At 32.4% G+C, this 20,671-nt stretch overlaps 1 protein-coding gene across 1 annotated transcript in view; it reads left to right on the forward strand.

Moving 5' to 3' along the window:
• The window catches only part of Chd1 (chromodomain helicase DNA binding protein 1), a gene marked incomplete at its 5' end in the record, with an annotated part of 67,744 nt that overhangs the window by 32,790 nt on the left and 14,283 nt on the right, over positions 1-20,671 (forward strand). Inside the window, 16 exon segments of the mRNA XM_005382216.2 lie at positions 717-905; positions 3,124-3,286; positions 4,808-4,960; positions 7,175-7,246; positions 8,087-8,236; positions 8,976-9,124; positions 9,575-9,671; positions 9,767-9,862; positions 11,501-11,677; positions 14,895-15,055; positions 16,399-16,440; positions 17,444-17,574; positions 18,176-18,314; positions 18,439-18,589; positions 19,515-19,637; positions 20,409-20,537. Of these exon segments, the coding sequence (XP_005382273.1) occupies positions 717-905; positions 3,124-3,286; positions 4,808-4,960; positions 7,175-7,246; positions 8,087-8,236; positions 8,976-9,124; positions 9,575-9,671; positions 9,767-9,862; positions 11,501-11,677; positions 14,895-15,055; positions 16,399-16,440; positions 17,444-17,574; positions 18,176-18,314; positions 18,439-18,589; positions 19,515-19,637; positions 20,409-20,537 (2,122 nt within the window).

Raw genomic sequence — 20,671 nt, forward strand, 5'->3', positions numbered from 1 at the left:
AGAAAAATTTGTATTACACATTTTTCATCATAGTTTTGTGTGTAGGTTTTTAATGAGAACAAAATTAGATTAGCTAGTGGCTGAGGGTTTAGCTCAGTGGCACAAGTGCCTGCCTGGCAGGTACAAGGTCCTGAGTTCGATTCCTAGTACCAAAAAAAAAAAATTAGCTAGTAAGGTCAGTAAATGGTTTTATTGCCCTAAAGCACTAGAGCACAGATTACTGAGAAAAACAGGAAAGGTAGTAGGATTTATATTTGAATTTTTAAATATTTGTATATACAGTTAAGCTGTTACAATAATTGATTTTGTACTTGTTGAGAATATATCCTTCAGAAATTTGAAACTGTACTTTGTGTAAGTAACACAGTTGTATAAATGGAAAGGAAACCTATACTTGAAAAGGCTAAATGACTTATCAAAGGTTACTTTTTTTTCCCTAAAAGAGCCATAACTTTATATATATATATTTGAGAAATAGTAGTGACAGTTTTTTACTTGAAAATACTTTAAGTTGTAAAAATACTTTATATATATTATATATGTATATAATATATATATGTGTAGTTATGTATATAAAGTGGACTTTATGGGGCAGATTTTTACATGTAATTAAGTTTAGCTCTTTTCCCCCTAAAACTCTCATATGACTACCTTGACAAGTGTCATACACATTTTGGCTTTTTTTAGTGATTGTTCCATTGTCTTAAATTTTAAAGGTTTTCTTCCTGGGAAGATTTTGAAGAAGAACATGGCAAAGGGAGAGAATATGGTTACGCAAGCCTCCACAAGGAGCTTGAGCCGTTTCTGTTACGCCGAGTTAAAAAAGACGTAGAAAAATCTCTTCCTGCCAAGGTTGAACAAATTTTAAGAATGGAAATGAGTGCTTTACAGAAACAGTATTACAAGTAAGTTGTAATATTGTACATAGACCACATAGTCTAACTATTTAATTCTGAGTAACCTCCATGTTTTGTCCTTGTCCTGGTACCCACCTTCCCCATAAATAAGTCTTAGAGCAGTAGCAGTTGTGAAATTTGAGAATAGCTTTATTCTGTTGCATAGTGGGATGGCAGGATTAAGTCCCGTCACCCCCAAATCATGGCATTTCCATGATTTGGAGGTAACAGGATTAAGTCATCTTTTTTTTTTTTTTGGTTTTTCTCCGGTACCGGGAACTGAACTCACGACCTTGCGCTTGCCAGGAAGGCGCTTTGCCGCTGAGCTAAATCCCCAGCCCCTTAAGTCATCTTCTGATACGTCATTAATCTGTTTCGTAGGTCTCATACTGTTACCTTATAAAGAGTTCTTTTTTAAAGTCTTCCGATTTTTCCGATTTCCATGATAATGAGATATAATTATAACTGACAGAGGAAAAAAGACTTAGGCCTCTCTACATTTGAAGAACATGAACAAATCATATTGTATGTAATTTTATGTGTCAGAATCTATAAAGTAAGCCTTTTCCAAGAATCAAAAGCGATAGTATGTCCTAACATCTATTTAAATGTTTAATTGCATAAAATGAGATACCTTGCTGCTTGTATTTGGAGTTTGAGGAGCACTTATATGGTAAAAATGTACATGCTATGCATTTAAATTTGTAGTTACCACATGATTTTTTAGGTTTTTATTACAGAAGAACATTTCAAACTCATGAAAAAATAGGATTATATTATAAAACTGATATTTTGTAATATAGTCACTCAGCTTAAATTTTTAGCTTACAGCCTCTTTTGCTTTATCTCCTGGTCATCTGCATTTCTTCCATTTCTTGAGACAAAGCAGAGATAAATTTTTTACCCACAGATATTTTTCTATTATTTCTAATGATTTTTTAAAATACTGGCATCCCATTTTAAAATGCTAACAATATTTTCATGCTATTAAGTGTTTAATATTAATGTTCAGTTCTGTATAGTCTCAAGCTTTCTATAAAAGTTTACTTGAATCAAGATTGAAATAAAGTCTGTCGATGATGATTTTTTTTTTACCTCTTTTATCTGTAGGTTCCTCTTTTTTAAAAATTTGGATGAGGAAAGCAACTGTGCCATAGAATTTTTCTTAATCTATAGTTTGCATAGTACATCTTTTTGGGAAGAGTTTTAACACATAACACTATATTTTCTGTAGATTGATTGATAGATCAGGTGCTTGTTTAAGATTCATGTTTTAGTTTATGGCCACAATATGTTTTGTAATGCAAAATGATGGTACAGTATTCTAATTTTAGTATGAAGTTCTTTTAAAAAGAAGAGCAGCGCTGAAATAGGAGACACAGTGCTCTGTGGTTCTATCAGTTCTTGTTGGTCATGTGTCATGGACTTGAGGGTTTAGACTCTTCTAGCGTTTTTTGGAAACAAAGGTAATGAAATACTACAATAAATTTCTGTAAAAGGTTTTAAAACATCACCTGTAGAGAAAGTCAGAAGAAAATACTTTTGGAGAGGAAAAATAATTTAGTCTTTATTACCTCTTAATGGTGTGGAGCATTGTCCACAGGTTCTACTTTGCTCCTTAGACTTAGGAAGATATTGAATAACTTGGTGGTAAAGAATAGTAATAATAAGAGAATGCACCAGATATTTTTGGATTATAAAATCCCTTTGAAGACTTAATTTTGTAAGAAAGAAAGAAGTAAAAGGTACTGGAACAGAAATTAACTCCTGGTAACAGGAAATTCTTTGTGTAGTTTGGAGTATGTAATAAAATAGCACCAAGTTTTTTTTAAAGTTATATAATTGTAATTTAGAAAACACAGTATAGCTGAAACAAGTTATCTTCATGGTATTTCTTTTAGGTCTGAAAAAAGTCAAATTTCACTAGTTGTGTAATGGAAGTGAAATTTGTAAAAATGTTAAGGTAGATGATACAGTTGACCATCTTTTTACTAGATCCAGGGAGTAAAGAATTAACATACCTATACTCACTCTTACATGTGGTTCAGATAATAAGTTACGTGTTTCTGTGAGTTATGAATGAGGCTCAGTCCATTGTATATCTAGTTGTAAATTGCATAATGGTACAGTTTTGCTGGGCACTAGATTTCTTCTTTATGGATTTAGAATTTATTTTGATAATTGTTCTGCTAAACACCATTTTCACAATTTTCTTTCTTTTTTAAAGGTGGATTTTAACTAGGAATTACAAAGCCCTCAGCAAAGGTTCCAAGGGTAGTACCTCAGGCTTTTTGAACATTATGATGGAGCTAAAGAAATGTTGTAACCATTGCTACCTCATTAAACCACCAGATAATAATGAATTTTATAATAAACAGGAGGCCTTACAAGTAAGAAGTTTTAAATATTGCTTCTTTGTTGTAAGAAAAATTCATTTTATTTTTGTAAAGCAAAATTTTGAAGTGTTTGTTCCCTTCTAACTGAAAAGTATACAGTGCTTTACTATGTTAGAAGTTCTGTTTGGCTAATGTTTCATTTAAATAATGGTCTTGATTATAGTTTTAACCCACATGAAATTAAACAGCTTTCATAATTTTATTTTTTTTTAATTTTGCTCAATTTCCTAAAAGTTCATATTAGATGGTATAGCAATTTCTTATGGTCAAAATATATATATAGTGACTACTTAACAAAATTACTACAGTGAAAGACACGTTGCTATCGTTTCCCGTTGCTTAGAACACTCTCATGTCTCTTTAACGAGGTATAATAAAAAATACGGTGAATGCTGCTGCTTGCCATCCAACAGAGAGGCAGGCTTGTAAAAACATTAGTGTGCCTTTGTGCCTTCGTCCACTTTGTTCAGTGGAGCTGGCCTTGTACAAATTTTGGCTTTTCCTTTGAGTCAAAAGAACCATGGAAGGTGTAAACATTGTGAATTAATTTAAGAGACTGAGACAGCGGTAAGAGCAAAAGTAAAGACACTCAGCAAAGACCACTTCCAGAATTGTTTCAGAAAGTGGCAAGAATGGTGGAATTGTGTGTTTGAAGTGAGGGAGAGTATCTTTTTTTTCAGTACCAGGAATTGAACTCAGGACCTTGTGCTTGCCAGGGAGGTGCTTTTACCACTGAGCTATATATTTTGGCTCTGTAATACATTTTTAAAAATTTAAACATTCACTTTTTTTTTTTGGAGACAGGGTCTCCCTCTGTAGCCCAGCCTGACCTCAAACTCATGATGCTCCTACTGCCTCAGCCTTCCAAGTGCTGGGATTATAGGCCTATGCTATCTCACCAGGCATTGAGCATATTTTTCTATCATCCCTTATGTCCAACAAAAATTACTAGTCTGTTCATAATTGTAAAAGAAAATTCACAAATAGTGATTATGCTGAGTGTGACTTGGCAAATGGTATTCTAAAAAAGGACATTTTGATCTCAAAGTCTACCTTTCCCATTACTTCTGGAAGACAAGTCAAAAAGGTAAAAGCACCCCTTAATTGAGTCATAAGAGTGTGTATACCAGCTATAATCAGTAACTAATATATACCTACTTATTTAAAAACCCTTTGTTTACCTAATTTTTGCTGCTTATATGTGGGTTTTAGGTGGGGTTTTTTTATTTTGTTTTGTTTTGATTTTTTGGCTAAGATTTTTGGAGAAACAGGGTAACAATTAGCAAACAGAGTGAAATAGTACCTTTTATTATTCCTAAAATGCAAGAACCTAGCTGCTAAATGGCAGGGACAATTTTAGTTTATGTAATACAGCAAACTGAAAGGTCATTCAAAATTTCGAAGACTGAAATTGTTCTTCATTAAAATCTCATTTGAAAGTACCGAAAGCCAGTATTAAGTGGAGCGTTTGTGTCATTTATATCTTTTAACAGTTTTAATTTATTGTTTCCTCAGCACTTAATCCGTAGTAGTGGAAAATTAATTCTGCTTGACAAGCTGTTAATTCGCCTAAGAGAAAGAGGCAATCGAGTTCTCATTTTTTCTCAAATGGTGCGAATGTTAGATATACTTGCAGAATATTTGAAATACCGTCAGTTTCCTTTTCAAGTAAGTACTTCATTGTCATTATTGTTTCACCTAATTCGTGACCTTATATTACAGAATTAGCTTTGAAATTATATCAGATTTTTATAATTTTTTCTTTAAAGAAATATAACTCCTTTAAATAACTACCATTATTTTCTTCTTAAGTTTAGGAACAGTAATTTTTATTTTCTTTTTACTGTCTCTTCTATGCTTGCTTTAGATTTTTAAAAAACTGCACTAAGGCAGATGGAAAAGATGATTGAAGTAAAGGGAGCACCTTATGTAGTGTTTGTTCTCCCAGAAAGTCTTCTGAAACAGCAGTAAAGTGATGGTCAGGGAATGCAAACTGTCCAGGACACAAGGACAGGAAAAAAGAGTGAAATCTGAATGGTAATTGTGTGGTAACAAATTAAATAGATGGGAGAAAGCAAAATAATAGTCAACCAGTGTGAGACGTTTAGAAGCAACGACTGTATTTGCAGAGATTCACAGGATTCTTCACTCAGAAATCTGGAATTGGGATATAGGTGGACCTAAAAGAAAGTGAGATATTGGTTGAAAGTCTTGAAAAAGGATCAATTTTTTACTTCTGTTCTGTTCTGAAATTCCATAAAAACAAAAGCATAGGTTTCTGTTTGTTTTCAGGAATAAACTGAGAATGACAAACCAGGCAACCAAACAACCCAAAACACGTTTTTGCATAGTTTGTTATACTCTTCCTGAGTTTTTGCTTTTACTAATGTAAATAGTATTTTTTACATTTTAATTTTCTAGCTTTTTGTTGCTAGTTTACAAAAATGCCACTAATTTTTGTTTGTTAATCTTTTTTAGGGGGGTTGTTAATCTTGTAACTGATAATTTTGCTAAAAGTTGACTGGTTTTATTTCATTCTTTCTCTCAGTGATTAACTTTATGATTAATTTTAATAATTTGGGAAAAATTCCTTCAGGTGTCCCACTTAATAGATAATTGTCTGTGATGATAATTTACTTTCTTTCCAATCGTTACAGTTTTTCTTCAGGATCTTTTTTCTTACTACACTTACTATAATTTTTGGCCTGTTGGTGAATAGCAGTACAAGGAATGAAAATGGTTCACCACTGATAATAATATATGGAATAATTTCTGTATGTATTTTTGCAGCTTTACAGAAATTCCTTTTCATAACTTATTAGTTAACTAAATGTATGTATCAACAGTAGGCAAAATTATTTCTCATTGATCACCAGTTTCTCATTATAAAATAAATGTAAATCATAATGTAACTGAAAATGATAGCTTTTAGCCGGGCATGGTGGCGCACGCCTGTAATCCCAGCACTCGGGAGGCTGAGGCAGGAGGATCGTTGCGAGTTCGAGGCCACTTTCAGCTACAAAGTAAGCTTAAGGCCAGCCTGAACTGCATAGTGAGACCCTGTCTCAAATAGACAAAAAAACAAAAACAAAAAATAATAGTTTTTTTTCCCCTTTGTGCTAGAGATTAAACCCAGCTCTCTCCAATGCCAAACAAAGCATTCCACTACTGAGCCATCCCCCTAGACCAATAATAGCTAATACTTAATAAGCACTCAGTATATGTTAGCTACTAAATGTCTTCCCACTTTCTCTCACTATGTCCTCTGTCGGCTGCAGTAGTATATCCATTTCACTGACAGAAATTCACATGGAGAAAGTTGAATCTCTTGCCTGAGGCACATAATGAGAAAGATACTCATGCTGGCTATTTGAGGACAGCCTGTGGTACCTGTTTTGCTTAGTATGTATGGAATTTGTTGCGGGGCATGTTTTGGAATTAGCTGAAGGGATTTTTCTGGACCCTTCCCTCAACAATTTCTGTGTTGTCAGTTACTGTTAATGCTGTTGATCCAGTAATCACCTGGACTTCATCAGTGTTTTAAAAAACAGTTTGTAACTTACTGATAGATCTGAAAGTCAGTTTAATGAGTTGTACATTTTAGAAGATGAAATAGGTTATAAATTATGAGAGTGTGTCATGTCATGTAACTTATTTCAGTTGCTTGGAAACAGCTTACTCTGGGAGCAGTCTTAGTGCAAGCAGAATGTGCCACTTAGTGAAGATGGAATGCCTAGGCATTGCTTTACAGCCATAACTTCTCATAACTTCTGAGCAGAGTACATACTGCCCTTTCTACTTAGTTTCATAATTGATTTTAATAGCTTTTTTGAAAAACATTTGATTCTCATACATGCAATATTTTTGTGTGTTTTATTCTAGAGATTAGATGGATCCATAAAAGGGGAGCTGAGGAAACAAGCTCTAGATCATTTTAATGCTGAGGGATCAGAGGTAAGAATGCTTTTAAAATTGTAAATTCCATTTCAGTAATCATTTTGTTATATTGCATAGGCATCATATTTGTAGCTTGTTTTTAGTCTTCTATTAGCAAATGAGGGTTTTGTTCCTTGTTTTTTGTGATGCCGGGGATCAAAACCAGGGCTTTATACATATGGACAAACACTTTACACTCAGCTACATGACATGCTCATTCCACAAATGAGATTTTAAATTATAGTTTATGTTTTTTTTTTTTTTTTTTTTTTTAGTTATTTTTTTTTTTTTGCTATAATGTTTTGTGTGCTGACCCCTGGTGGATTCAGCAAGTGCCTATTTTGTCTTTTTGAGACAGTTGCGCTGCTGTAGTTCAGGCTGGCCTTGAGCTCACTTTGTAGCCCAGGCTGGTCTCAAACTTGCAACGATCCTCCTGCCTCAGCCTCCCGAGTGCTGGGATTACAGGTGTGTGCCACCATGCCCAGCTATAGTCTATGTTAAATCTGAAGAATTCTATTCTTGCTTACCAATACTTTTTCAGTATGATAGTTAATTTGTTTCAAAATAAATGAGCCCATTTTCATTTAAATGTTTTTTGCCTCATCTCTTTCTTACTTTTGTTTTTCACCAGAAATAAGTACTGTATTCAATTTGGTGTTTATTATTACCATTTTTTTTTATGCTTTGGAGTCTTGTTGATTGGTCTTGCTAAAGGTTTATCTATTAATTTTAATACTTCCTTTTAGTTTTCTTAGTAAAATGTAAATTCAGAAAATCAGTTGTAAAATTCTTAATTGGGCTGTTCAGTCATAGCTTAGGAGAATTTTAAAAATTTTACATGTTTCTAATTCCTTACAGGATTTTTGCTTTTTGCTTTCTACAAGAGCTGGAGGTTTAGGTATTAATTTAGCCTCTGCTGACACTGTTGTTATTTTTGATTCTGATTGGAATCCACAAAATGATCTCCAGGCACAGGCAAGAGCCCATCGAATTGGACAAAAGAAACAGGTACTTTTAAATTTTGTTATTTTGTTTAGAATCATTTTGAAATAACCTTTTATGATTAATGTTTTAATCAGCCAAGGTCACTCGATGATCATTTGAATTGTGTTTACCAAAATCCCCTGCAGTGTCTGACAAAATTGAAATAACTGTACCTAAGTAGGATTTATGCATTCTGTTTTGATTGATTATACATTAAGTTCATAATAATAGAATTCAGTGTTTCTCATTCAGTATAAAAACTTTAATGTCTTTGTTTACATATTTTAACTTTTGGAAGAGTTTATGTAAACTAATCTAAAAATAACTGTTGTTACTTTAAAAACAAAAATAAGGAACTAAAATCTCCTAAGGAAATATAAGAAGGAAAGATAATACATATATCCTCAAATTAGTCTCTTAAATTATAGAACTTTAACTGTAGTTAAAAAAAAAAAGTATATATATTTTTTTTTCTTTTTTTTTTTGTGGTGGTGGTACTGGTAGTTAAACCCACGGTCTTCACACTCTGAGCTACATCCTCAAAGTTTTTTTGAGTCAAGATCCTCAGCCTCCCAGAGTTCTGGGATTACAGGTGTATATCACTATGCCTGTCTCGTAGTCATTAATTTTCATTTTGCTCTTAAAACTTCATTTTACTTTTAAAGTGAAAGCTTCATGTGGGGTGAACCAGTCTGTACACATGTTTGGATGCTTCAGGAAAATGGTTTTCACTGCAGTTTGCTCTTTATGCCTGTTTTTACAGGTGAACATATATCGTCTAGTTACAAAGGGATCAGTTGAAGAAGATATTCTTGAAAGGGCCAAAAAGAAGATGGTTTTAGATCATCTTGTGATTCAAAGAATGGACACAACTGGGAAGACAGTACTGCACACAGGTTCTGCTCCATCAAGGTGGTTATTTTACTAAAAAAATGTTACTTGTAGTCACCTACCTTTATTTTTTGAATTGTTGCAGTGCCTAGTTTCATGACGGTGGATTTGTAGTCATAGCAGGAAAATCCTTTTAACTTTTATTTTATTTTATTTTATTTTATTTTATTTTACTTTTGGTCTTTTTGAAACAGGGTCTCACTATGCAGTTTAAGCTGGCCTTGAACTCTTATGTAGCCCAGAGTGGCCTCAAACTCACAATGATCCTGCCTCAGTGTCCCGAGTGCTGGGATTATAGGCGTGCTCCTTTAACTTCTTTATGCTTCAAGTTCATTTTAAAATAAATGCACTAAAACTTTGCCCATTTAACTTCTTCATATAACTTCTTCACCTTCTGAAGGTGACTGTTAGTATAATAAAATGATGTGTACATGTTAACAGTTAATACTATTTTTATTTTCCTGGTTTTAGTTCTACTCCTTTCAATAAAGAAGAATTATCAGCTATTTTAAAGTTTGGTGCTGAGGAACTTTTTAAGGAACCTGAAGGAGAAGAACAAGAGCCCCAGGTTGAAAAAAATTACCTTGAAATGTGCTGTATTTTAATAGGATGGGAGAGGAGTAGTCAAGTGTATTTAAAATAAAGATGTCTTTCTCATTATAGGAAATGGATATAGATGAGATCTTGAAGAGGGCTGAAACTCATGAAAATGAACCAGGCCCTTTAACTGTAGGAGATGAATTGCTTTCCCAGTTCAAGGTAGGTTTCTTTTTCTTCTTATAATTATAAAATTGAGAGGGATTGTGTTAGTGTTTTGTTAATCTTTCTTTAAAGCACACTGAGCAGGATAATTTTTGTCTTAAAATATTGCATAAAAATTTTTCACACAAAGCAGTTTGGTTGATTTGAATTAGAACAGTCATTTATGAACAGTTACATTTAGTTGGGTGCAGAGGACTGATGTTGCCTAATTAGCATCTAAACTAGTGCTCAGCAAGTAGCATATCCTCAAGTATTTGGATAAACAAATGAATATGATCTCTTAGATTTCTGTGAGTAAAGACTTTTAGTTGGCTCTTATTGCTGTGTGGAGGGTAGATTGTAGCGGGGACTGAGAGAGGAAGATATTAGAAGACTGTCAGTAATGCTGGTGAGAAGTAGAAGTGTGTGGACCTAGAATTCACTCTAATGAGCATGGTCTGAGTTAACTTCTTTCCTACAATAGAACTTTGCTATTAATTTGACTAATCAGTAATTTGAAAAAAATTCTGATAAATAAATATGGGTTATTTTTATAACAGTGAGTTGGTACACAATTGTCTTTAAGGTTATCATATTTTATTAGCAGGAGAGAATAAACAAGTTTTAATATACTAGGATTTGAAGCTAGTTTTAGTGAATGCTTACTATATACCAGACTTGTGCTCAGTACTTTAAATGTTCTAATTTATCCTCACAAAAGTCAGTTTGCTGTTTCTGACCATTGCCTTAGTACTGAAAAGGAAACTAGGTCTTAGGAAACCCAGGTCATACATTTAAGATGTTACAGATCTCTTTGTCTTCATCAGTAGTTTTTTGTGCTTTGATCTACTGAGTTGCATTGTGTTGTGTTTTATATTGTTTGGTTTTCCAGTACTAGAAATTGAATGTAGGGACTTCACACTGCATTACATTCTTAGCCATTTCCATTGTTTTGTTGTTTTGTTTCTCTTTCGAGGTATGCTGTAAGTTAGACTGAGCTTGAACTTAGTCTTCCCTGCCTCAGCCTCCCAGAGTGGAAGGATTGTAGGCATGTGCCGCCATGCCTGGTTATGCTGTTTTATGATAAAAATAAGAATATTGCTCTACAGCACTTGGTAGTTCATGGACTGGTCTGGGAGTTCCTGTAGATTATCATGTTAATTCTATGTTAATAGTATAATTTTTTAAATTTTGTTAACTGCTTCTAGTTCTGTTACACTAATAATTTTATTGGCAAGCAAGACAAAAATAATTATTTCTGAAAGAAAGATTTTTAGAAATCATTTGGTTTGATCTGCTTTGCATAAAGAAATAAACTTAGTTTAGAAGTCATATCTGGTTTGATCTATGGTATAGTCATATTCATTATCCTGAGATATATCTGGGGTTTTTTGAGATAGAAGTCACATTTAGTACAGGCGGCCTTTGAACTCTTGAACTCAAGCATTCCTCCTGCTTCAGCCTGCCGAATAGCTGGGACTGCAGGCATGTGCCAGTGTTATTAGCTAATATTTTGGGGGTTATTGTCATATTCTGGCATGCCACTTCTTTTTCCTTAAAAAAAAAAAATAATAATTTAAAGATACATTCTTCTGTAATATTTAAAGGTAGATTTTCATATAATATCTACTCAGTTAAAATTCTGTAATTGTTCAGGTTGCTAACTTTTCAAATATGGATGAAGATGACATTGAATTAGAACCTGAAAGAAATTCAAAGAATTGGGAAGAAATCATCCCAGAAGATCAAAGAAGACGATTAGAAGAGGAAGAAAGACAAAAGGAACTTGAGGAGATTTATATGCTCCCAAGAATGAGAAACTGTGCAAAACAGGTGACTTTGTAATTAAAAAATTATTCCTGTAATGTAAGAGTATATTATTCTTCCTGGCCTGATCTCCTTGGATTTCTGAGAGATACTGGTTCATAGATTCATGTTGTTTTCTTGTAATGTCTTGGATGTCATGGTGCTTGCTATGTAAAATAAGTTGAAAGTACCCTACTCTTTTGTGATTTGGTAATAGTTTGTATAAAGTTGAAATTTTTCTTTATTAAATATTGGGAACATTTGTCAGGCATTACCTGAGCCTATAGTTTTCTTTGTTGGAAGATTTTTAACTAACTTCAATTTCTGTTATAGATAAAAACTATTTAAAATATCTATTTCTTCTTGAATGAGCTTGATAGTTTCTTTTGAGGAATGTTTTCTCTTAAGGTTGTGGACATAATTTATAGTATCTTTTTATCCTTTAGTGGTAGTAGGACATTTAGTGATGCCCTTCTTTGTTTTTAACATTGGTAACTTTTTCTTGATCTTTCTAGAGGTAGATCAATTTTTTTCAAATAATTGTTTTTTTGTTCCATTTTTCTGCTTTTAATTTCATGTATTTCTGCTCTTTATCATTTTTTTCCTTTTTGCTTTTGTTTAATTTGCAATTTTAAAAAGTTCTCAATGTGCAAATTTTTATACTGAATAGAAGTCTTTGTTTTTTCTACATTAACATTTACTGCTAGAACTTTTTCTTTAAGCATTGCTTTGTCTAATTTTTCCAAATTATAAATCTATGGTTGTTTTCTATTTCTTTCATTTCAGAATCCTTATAATTTCCTGTCTGACTACTTCTTTGACCTGTAGGTTTCTTAGAAATGTTTTTTAATATTCAAATATTTGGAAGGTTTCCCAAATAGCTTTGATTTCTAGTTTAACTTAGCGATGGTCAGAAGACATCCTTTGTATGACTTGAAGTTTTAAAAATTTTCTGCATATTCTAAGGCTCAAATGAACAAAACAAAAAAGTTTAATGAGATCATTTATTGGATCCTTCAACAAAAGGAAAAAACCCTAATACTTGATTTCTTTTTGCATTAACTTTTACAGTGTAGATTGTAAGATTATCTGGATTACAGAGTTCTTTGGCCTCTAAATTTTGAGCCAGAGGCAAGTGAGAAACTTATCTCACTCTGGCCCTTACCTTGCTCCATTCCCCCAAGGAGTTCTATGGTTTTTCTTTTCCTGTGACCATATTGGGTCTTCTCCATGCCCTCAGGTCAGGAGGTGAGAAGGGTCTGGAAAGGCTATGCGCCTGTCTCAGAGAAACTACCACCTTTATCCTGGAGGAGCCTATTCTCCAATCTCCCACCATTCCCCATTTTTGTCAAAAGCAGCTCATGAAGATTTGTGGACAAGTGCCTGAGAGTGCGTAAAAGTTTGCCCTGTGTGTCTTTAGCTCCCAGGTGTCTTACACGCTCAGATTCCACTTACCTTTAAGCCTTTAGCAAATTGTAGCTTACTTCTCTTACCTGCTTGTTACTTGATTTCTACCACCTGTGCTCTTCATAATGCGCTACTCTTCAGGTGTTCTCATTGTAAATGCCTGTTTTAGATAACTAGAATGCCCTATGTTTTAGCTGTGGTGTATTTAAGAAAAGTTATAATTTTTTAGATTAAGTTGTTAGATTAAGCAGTGCCCCTACCAACTTTCTACAGAAGTAGAACCAAATATACCTTTCCCCAGAAAGTGACTACATGTAAAACCAAAGTGCAAGCGTATACATACTGTAATGAGCAAAAGTAATAAGCAGTGCTTTGTTTACAATTTGATTGCAACCAGAATCATGGAACGAATTCTGCAACCAGAATCGTGGAAAGAATTAAGTTTGTGAACTGAGGTACCAGTGTATATCTTATTTCTTGTGTTTCTCCATACTCCAAATTGTTTTACATAATTTGGGAAACACAGCATTACATTAGATCTTATGAAAGGATAGGAGGAGGTTAAAATAAATACAAACTGAATACAATTCTTCAGCATAGTAAGGGTTCAGAATCTGTATAGGCACTTTGGAAAAACTCTGAAGACTCACCCAGTGAATGTTTTGATGTATCCATTAAAACTGTGCGTGTTTAAAGGAGACACACGTGGATCATGGAGCATTTTTTTTCTTTCAAATACCTAAGGAGCTTAATTAAAAGTATTAGATATTAAGGAGGAAAATAGAAATAGGTATTTAAAAGCAAGTAACAGTAGCAAATAGGTATTTAGAAGGAAAATAGAAGAAGAGTGATAGTCTGCCTCCTAGATAAATAATTATGGTATGTCATTCCAGTTGTTAAAAAAATACATATAATTTGCTAAATGAAATTAGAGTTATGTTGATTTGGAACTTGTTCTTCTTGTGGTATATCACGAATGTTATTAATCTATGAAACAATTTTAGTGGCTTCTCAACATTCCACTGGATAGATTTGTTAGGTCTCTAATGATGTTATATTGCTTGCACTTTGTTTATCATGTAAGTGACTATTGGTCAGTAATTTCACATTTCTGGTCTCAGGATAAATCCCTCAAAGTTATGTGGCTATATTAGCAGGATAATTTATAAGACTTTTGATGTGTTATTGCGTGATCACTCACTGCCCTACTCCAAACATCTATCAGTTACATAAATGGCCATTTTTTAGTACCATTCATTACCAGTATTGACTATTACTGCTCAATCTTGTCAAGTTGATAGAGTTTAAAAAAAGAATTCTATTTGTTACTTTAACTTGCATTTTTAAAAACTAATCACTGAAGTAGTATAATTTTGTATTTGTCTTTGGATTAATTGCTTATTTAAAAAATCCACTTGTATTTTTGTTCTTTTATACATGTGCTTTCAAGCTGGGTGTGGTACCACACACCTATAATCCCAGCACTCTGGGAGGTTTAGGTAAGTGGATCACAAGTTTGAGCCCAGCCTGTGTGACTTAGTGAGACCCTGTCTCAAAAAAAAAAGGCTGGTGGATATAGCTCAGTGCAAACACCTAAGTTTAATGCCCAGTATCACCACCACCACACACATACAAAACGTAATTTAAGTATTAAGGCTGTGAATAACCCTTTGTCATTAATAGGACATGCTAATCTCTGTTCTGTTGATTATTACTTTTGCTTATGAAATATTTCTGATAAATAGAATAATACTTTTAAAGTTTTTACCATCTTTTCTTTGTCCTTAAGGTAAAAATGTTCTTTAAAATCTGAGTAAATTTTGTTTTCAAATTTCAGATTAGTTTCAATGGAAGTGAAGGGAGGCGCAGTAGGAGTAGGAGATACTCTGGGTCTGATAGTGATTCAGCCTCAGAAGGGAAAAGGCCAAAGAAACGCGGAAGACCACGCACCATCCCTCGGGAGAATATTAAAGGATTTAGTGATGCAGAAATTAGGCGGTAAGATGATACAGAGCTTTCTTTAGGTCTTCTTAGAGAGCCAAAATGTAATGTAGAAATACAGGCATTTTCATAAATTAAGATAAAGGTTTTAGAGAAAGCAAATATAGGATAACAGTATATATAGGAATTGGGTGGTTCTGCTTTTGGGTGTTCATTATAACTCTGAAAAAGTTGTTTAGCATCTAATGTTTGTATGTTATTTATTGTTAGACTATTTAAGCCACTAAATTTTTTTGCTTTTATTAGCGTAGTTCATAATTTTAATGGCCTCAAAATAAGGTATATTTTGATATATTTGATATATTTATCAAAAACATTAAAAACACTGCATTTGTGATTTCTAATAACATTAATTTTTTATGGAAATAACTTAGTTGTATAGTTTTCAGATTTCTTAACACTGAAATTACTGCTTTTTGAAAGTATTGGTGTAGAAAGGATTTCTGGGGCTGGGAATGTAGATGAGTGGTAGTTTGCCTCCTTAGCATGCATGAGCCCTGGATTTACATCACTCAAAAGAAAAAAGCATAATTCCTACTATGACCAAGTAGAAATTAAGATTGGATATGCATGATAAATTGTAGCTTTTGCTTAGAATGTATTTCTGTTGTACACATTTTAAGGGGAATGGCATAGCAACGTACTTTGCATAATAGTTTTGCATATGAAATTTGTGAAAAGGTTGTCCATTTGTATATTTTGAGTTTATTTCTTTCAGTGCATTGTAACTTTTAAATCATAACGTGACTGATACTTTCCCTTATTCTTTCTACTGGAAAGCTAAATGTATTACTAGCTTTTGTTAAGGATACTTTCATGACCATCTGATGTGCTAGCCATTCTGTCTTTAATTGAAGAAGCATTTCATCGTGTATTTTCCTGGATATTTTTTCTTCTCATCCATCAGTGACTTAAATATCTTTGTTTCGAAGTAAAAATTTTATTTTTCTTTGTTGGTATAATTCCACATAGCTGAATTGAAATCATTTACTAAATTTTTATTAGCACTTGGAATATGAGGAGGTATAATTGAATTGACAAGTATTCTGTAGTAGGTTTGAGCTTTATTTTTTTGTCTTGTGAACATAATAAAGTAATTTCTAAAATAAAATTAGTTTCTATTGTTTTATTAACATTGATATCTTCATACTGGATGTTTACGTATGTCTTATCTTACTTGGTATTACTTAATGTCTTGGTATTTTGCTTATAGATAATTTGTTGTTTTGTTAGTAACAGTGCCTTGAATTTTTACATCAGCAAGCGTTTTCATACTTATATTGTATTTCTTAAATGGATAATGAAACATGCATGTAAACCCAACATTTATTTTCCATTAGGTTTATCAAGAGCTATAAGAAATTTGGTGGCCCTCTGGAAAGGTAAATTTATAATTCTCATGAAATTATAAAATGTTACACATTGTCAGCTTTATTTGTATTAACACTGACTTTGTTGAACTTGATTTTAACGTACATCTATAAAATTAATCTAGAGGAATCAGAATCAGGTAGATTTTTTTAAAAAAACGTGTTTATACTGTTCTTTCTCATCTCTAAAATTATCTATAAAACATTTAGGTACATCTTTATAACTAATGTACTTTTTTATAATCTTTTTCTTTAATGATTCGTAAAAGTGTGGGACTGAGTGTTAACCTAACCTTCTGACCACACCTGTTTTCCTTAATTAAGGATATTTTCTTAATTTTCTCTAATTGCATCCTTTAAGAACACAAACTATTAAAATTCAAATGCTCAACACAGATTTTTTTTCAAGTTTTGGGTTAACCGTAATAGCTGTTGGGATTTGAATATTCTTTATCTATTGTTAACTGACCCATTGTCTGAATATAAAGGAGCAGAGACTAAAATTAATTTTTTTCCTCTTAATTCTTAAAAGAGAATCTGCTTTGAGATGATTTGCCTAAAATTAATGAATACTTGAGTAATAATTTTAGATAATAGAAAAATGTCTTCACTGTTGATCATTACGTTATCTGTTTCACGTAATTTAAAATTATGGTACTTTGTCTTTTCATTTATAATTCCTATAATGCTTTGTCACTTCTTTTGAACTTCTTAATATTTGATCAGTTATGAAAATGTGTTACAAAAGTGGTATGTAAATTTGCAGTCTACTTTTTGCTCTGTAATAAATCATTTTATGCTTATTGTCTTTGAATATGTTTAAGTGAATTATTTCCCTGCCAAATTCTCCTAGTTTTTATGTGTGCAATTCCAGTTATGTAAACTAGAATTTATAGGTCATGCAGTAGAGTGACATTTAGGTCTTGAAATGGAATGAAACCTAGTTTATCTTAATTAGCACTACTTCATTAACATTTAACATAAATTATCTGAAAATTGTATTGTTTTGTTACAGATTAGATGCAATTGCTCGAGACGCTGAATTGGTTGATAAGTCAGAAACAGACCTCAGACGACTAGGAGAATTGGTGCATAATGGTTGCATTAAAGCTTTAAAGGATAGCTCTTCAGGAACAGAACGAACAGGTAAGGTAATAAGAGTAATTTAAAAAGAAGTAAATGAAAGTTTTGAAATACACTTAGTGAGTTAGTTATTATATTTTAATCTATGAGTCTTAAAAGATGCTTACAAACACATGAGTAATAGGATATGGAAAACAAAATTGTGGTTTTAAAGACGATAGACTTTACCTAATAAGAGTCTATTGTAAGTTCTGGCTGGTGCATAATGTCAGAAATTACTCCTAGTTGTGCTGTCTTTTTAGTGTGGACTGAGGGAAGAGACGGTAAATATTCCTGGGTGGTAATGGTTTGGGGCACTTTTACTTCATTATGTTTATTTTGCAATTCTTCTGCCTGAAGAAGAATATTTATGTACGATTTAGGAATCAGATATACTAAAAAATTCTGTTAGGACTCTTACGGCTGACAGTATTAATAGATGACCTATCTTGAATAATGTAATCACTTAAAAATATTTTGTGTGAATCATCTGCTTAGATTATAATGACTTATTTATACAGTGAAGTTTAAGATTTGTCAGCAATTTCTTTAATAAGTAATACCATATTTTTTGTGGAATTGTGTTTTATATATTTTCATATACTCTTTCGTTTGAAAAATTAAGGTGGAAGACTAGGAAAAGTGAAGGGGCCAACATTCCGAATATCAGGAGTACAAGTGAATGCCAAGCTAGTCATTTCCCATGAAGAAGAATTAATACCTTTGCACAAATCCATTCCTTCAGACCCAGAAGAAAGAAAGCAGTGAGTTACTTTATAACATTTTTGTTGTATTTTGATTCAAAGTTTTTAATGACTCATGTTTTTCAAAATTAATTTTTAACTGGGCAGTCATGAACTTGACAGTAATTATTAATCTGAATGCTAGGTATACAATCCCATGCTACACAAAGCCAGCTCACTTCGATATAGACTGGGGCAAAGAAGATGATTCCAACTTACTAATTGGTATTTATGAATATGGATATGGAAGCTGGGAAATGATTAAAATGGATCCTGACCTCAGTCTGACACACAAGGTACTTAAATGTTTTCTTGACTCTGTTGACCATCAATTTTGGAATTAATTTAGTATAATTTTTGCTTTTAAGTCATTTTGGAAATAAATTACGGAAACCAAGGTTCTGCTTTAGCCATATGATCCTGGCTTCTTTAGCAGTTGGTTTTCATGAAAGAATTGAGTATAAAATTAGTGGTCTCTGAGATTTTGCTTTACCTTTGAAATTGTATTTTTGTTAAATCATTTATGTACTTCGGATTACATTGAAAGTAAATCTTTCACCAACTATTATTTGAAAACAAAAAATCCTTCAACTCTTCCACAATTTTTTGAAAATATTGGTGATTTAGGATCTTTGATGATGGATTCTGTTGTGCTAGTTAAAGTAACTTCTTTCCATAAAATAGAAAATACTGGAAACTTTTCCTAAATTGAATCCCTTACCTCTTCAAACAAATTGAAACCTTAACTGTTGGTGCTTTTTTATTTCTTAATACACAGAAAAATTTAAATAGTCTATATTTCCACTGTAAAAGTTTGCTTATGCTGGGTACTTTTGGTTATCTTATAGACAGATAATACTCTGTATCCTAAGAATATTTTTAATGTGTTATACTCAAATATACTGTTACTGAGAGAGGAAAGAAATCTGAGACTACTGTAACAAGTTAATAACACTAGATGTTAAGTAGACTTTTGTGTATTTAAAATAAATTTGTAATCTCATATTCTTTTTTTTAGCATAAGCATTATTCCTGAGAAATTTGAACCTTTGCTTGCGGTATAGGTATAAAAAATACTTTGTATTGAGATATTCATTAAGAATTAATTGTAACTTGTTAGTGAGATACTTATTTCTTAAAAAGCTTGAGCACTTTTTTGCCAATAAGTTTTTTATGTTATTTATTAAAGACAACTTGAATAATTAAAAATTTCTTTTCCAGATTCTTCCAGATGATCCTGATAAAAAACCACAAGCAAAACAGTTGCAGACACGTGCAGACTACCTCATCAAGTTACTTAGTAGAGATCTTGCAAAAAAAGAAGCTCTGAGACTTTCTGGTGCAGTAAGTTGTAATTTAAATGCCTAAAAGAAGTTTACTTTTCCAAATTAGTGACCAAGCTCGACAGACATCTATAGTTAATATAGTCTATATGTGTCTTTTTGTGTAATTTCATAACTTAATTTGAATATGGTAATATTTTGCCTTAAATTACCTCACTATAGATTTCAAACCTGGTCCCATATTTCAGAAGTGGGATCTTGCATTTTCTAGTGTTTGGGGACAGAAAACTTAATTACAGAGTGAGTGCTTTTGCAGAAGTCAGACCTCTGCATATGTTTCGTATGAAGACATTAGAGTTTAAGGAATCATGTCATACGTCACTGAGTTATATCAGGGTCTTCCACAAAGTGGAAAAAGACACCAGAAGCGAGTGATTGGAAACCTTTTATCAACCTTTGAAGCAGTTATAATTTACTTATATCTTCAAAAAGTGACACTTTTGAAAAGTGTCAGTTACTTCCTTTTTGACATTAAAAATCATGTCTAATGCTATTTTTGGTACCATTGAATTTAATTGGTGGTGATAATTGGAGGGAGTTAAAAATATGTATTTCTGCTTTTCTCATTCTCATTTTAAAGTAGTTACATTGAGAAGTATTTAATATGGACAATAATACTGTATTTGAATCATTGAATTGTATTACATATATTAACTAAGATTAATGTAGCTTATTACTAAATGTGGTAGGAACATTTGACCTACCTTTTAGATTTAGTATTCAAGTTTTTTGTAATGCAACTTGTAAAGTTGGTTAAAATAATTATTTTTAGGGTGGTTTAAAGAGAAGAAAAGGAAGAGTTAAGAAGAATAAAGCAATGAAGTCTATAAAAGTGAAAGAAGAAATAAAGAGTGACTCTTCTCCCCTGCCTTCAGAGAAGTCTGATGAAGATGATGATAAGGTAAGAATACATTTTTAGAGGAGTAACCTTCCCTGCATAAAAGAAATATGGCATTTTTGAACTAAGATAAATCTTACTTTTATGTACTGATTTTCTTTCTGTTTTTCATGCTTGTGTTTCTCAAGGTAGTCTCA

The sequence above is a fragment of the Chinchilla lanigera genome, unplaced genomic scaffold, assembly GCF_000276665.1.
Source record: "Chinchilla lanigera isolate Chin_1 unplaced genomic scaffold, ChiLan1.0 scaffold00017, whole genome shotgun sequence".
Taxonomy (NCBI): domain Eukaryota; kingdom Metazoa; phylum Chordata; class Mammalia; order Rodentia; family Chinchillidae; genus Chinchilla; species Chinchilla lanigera.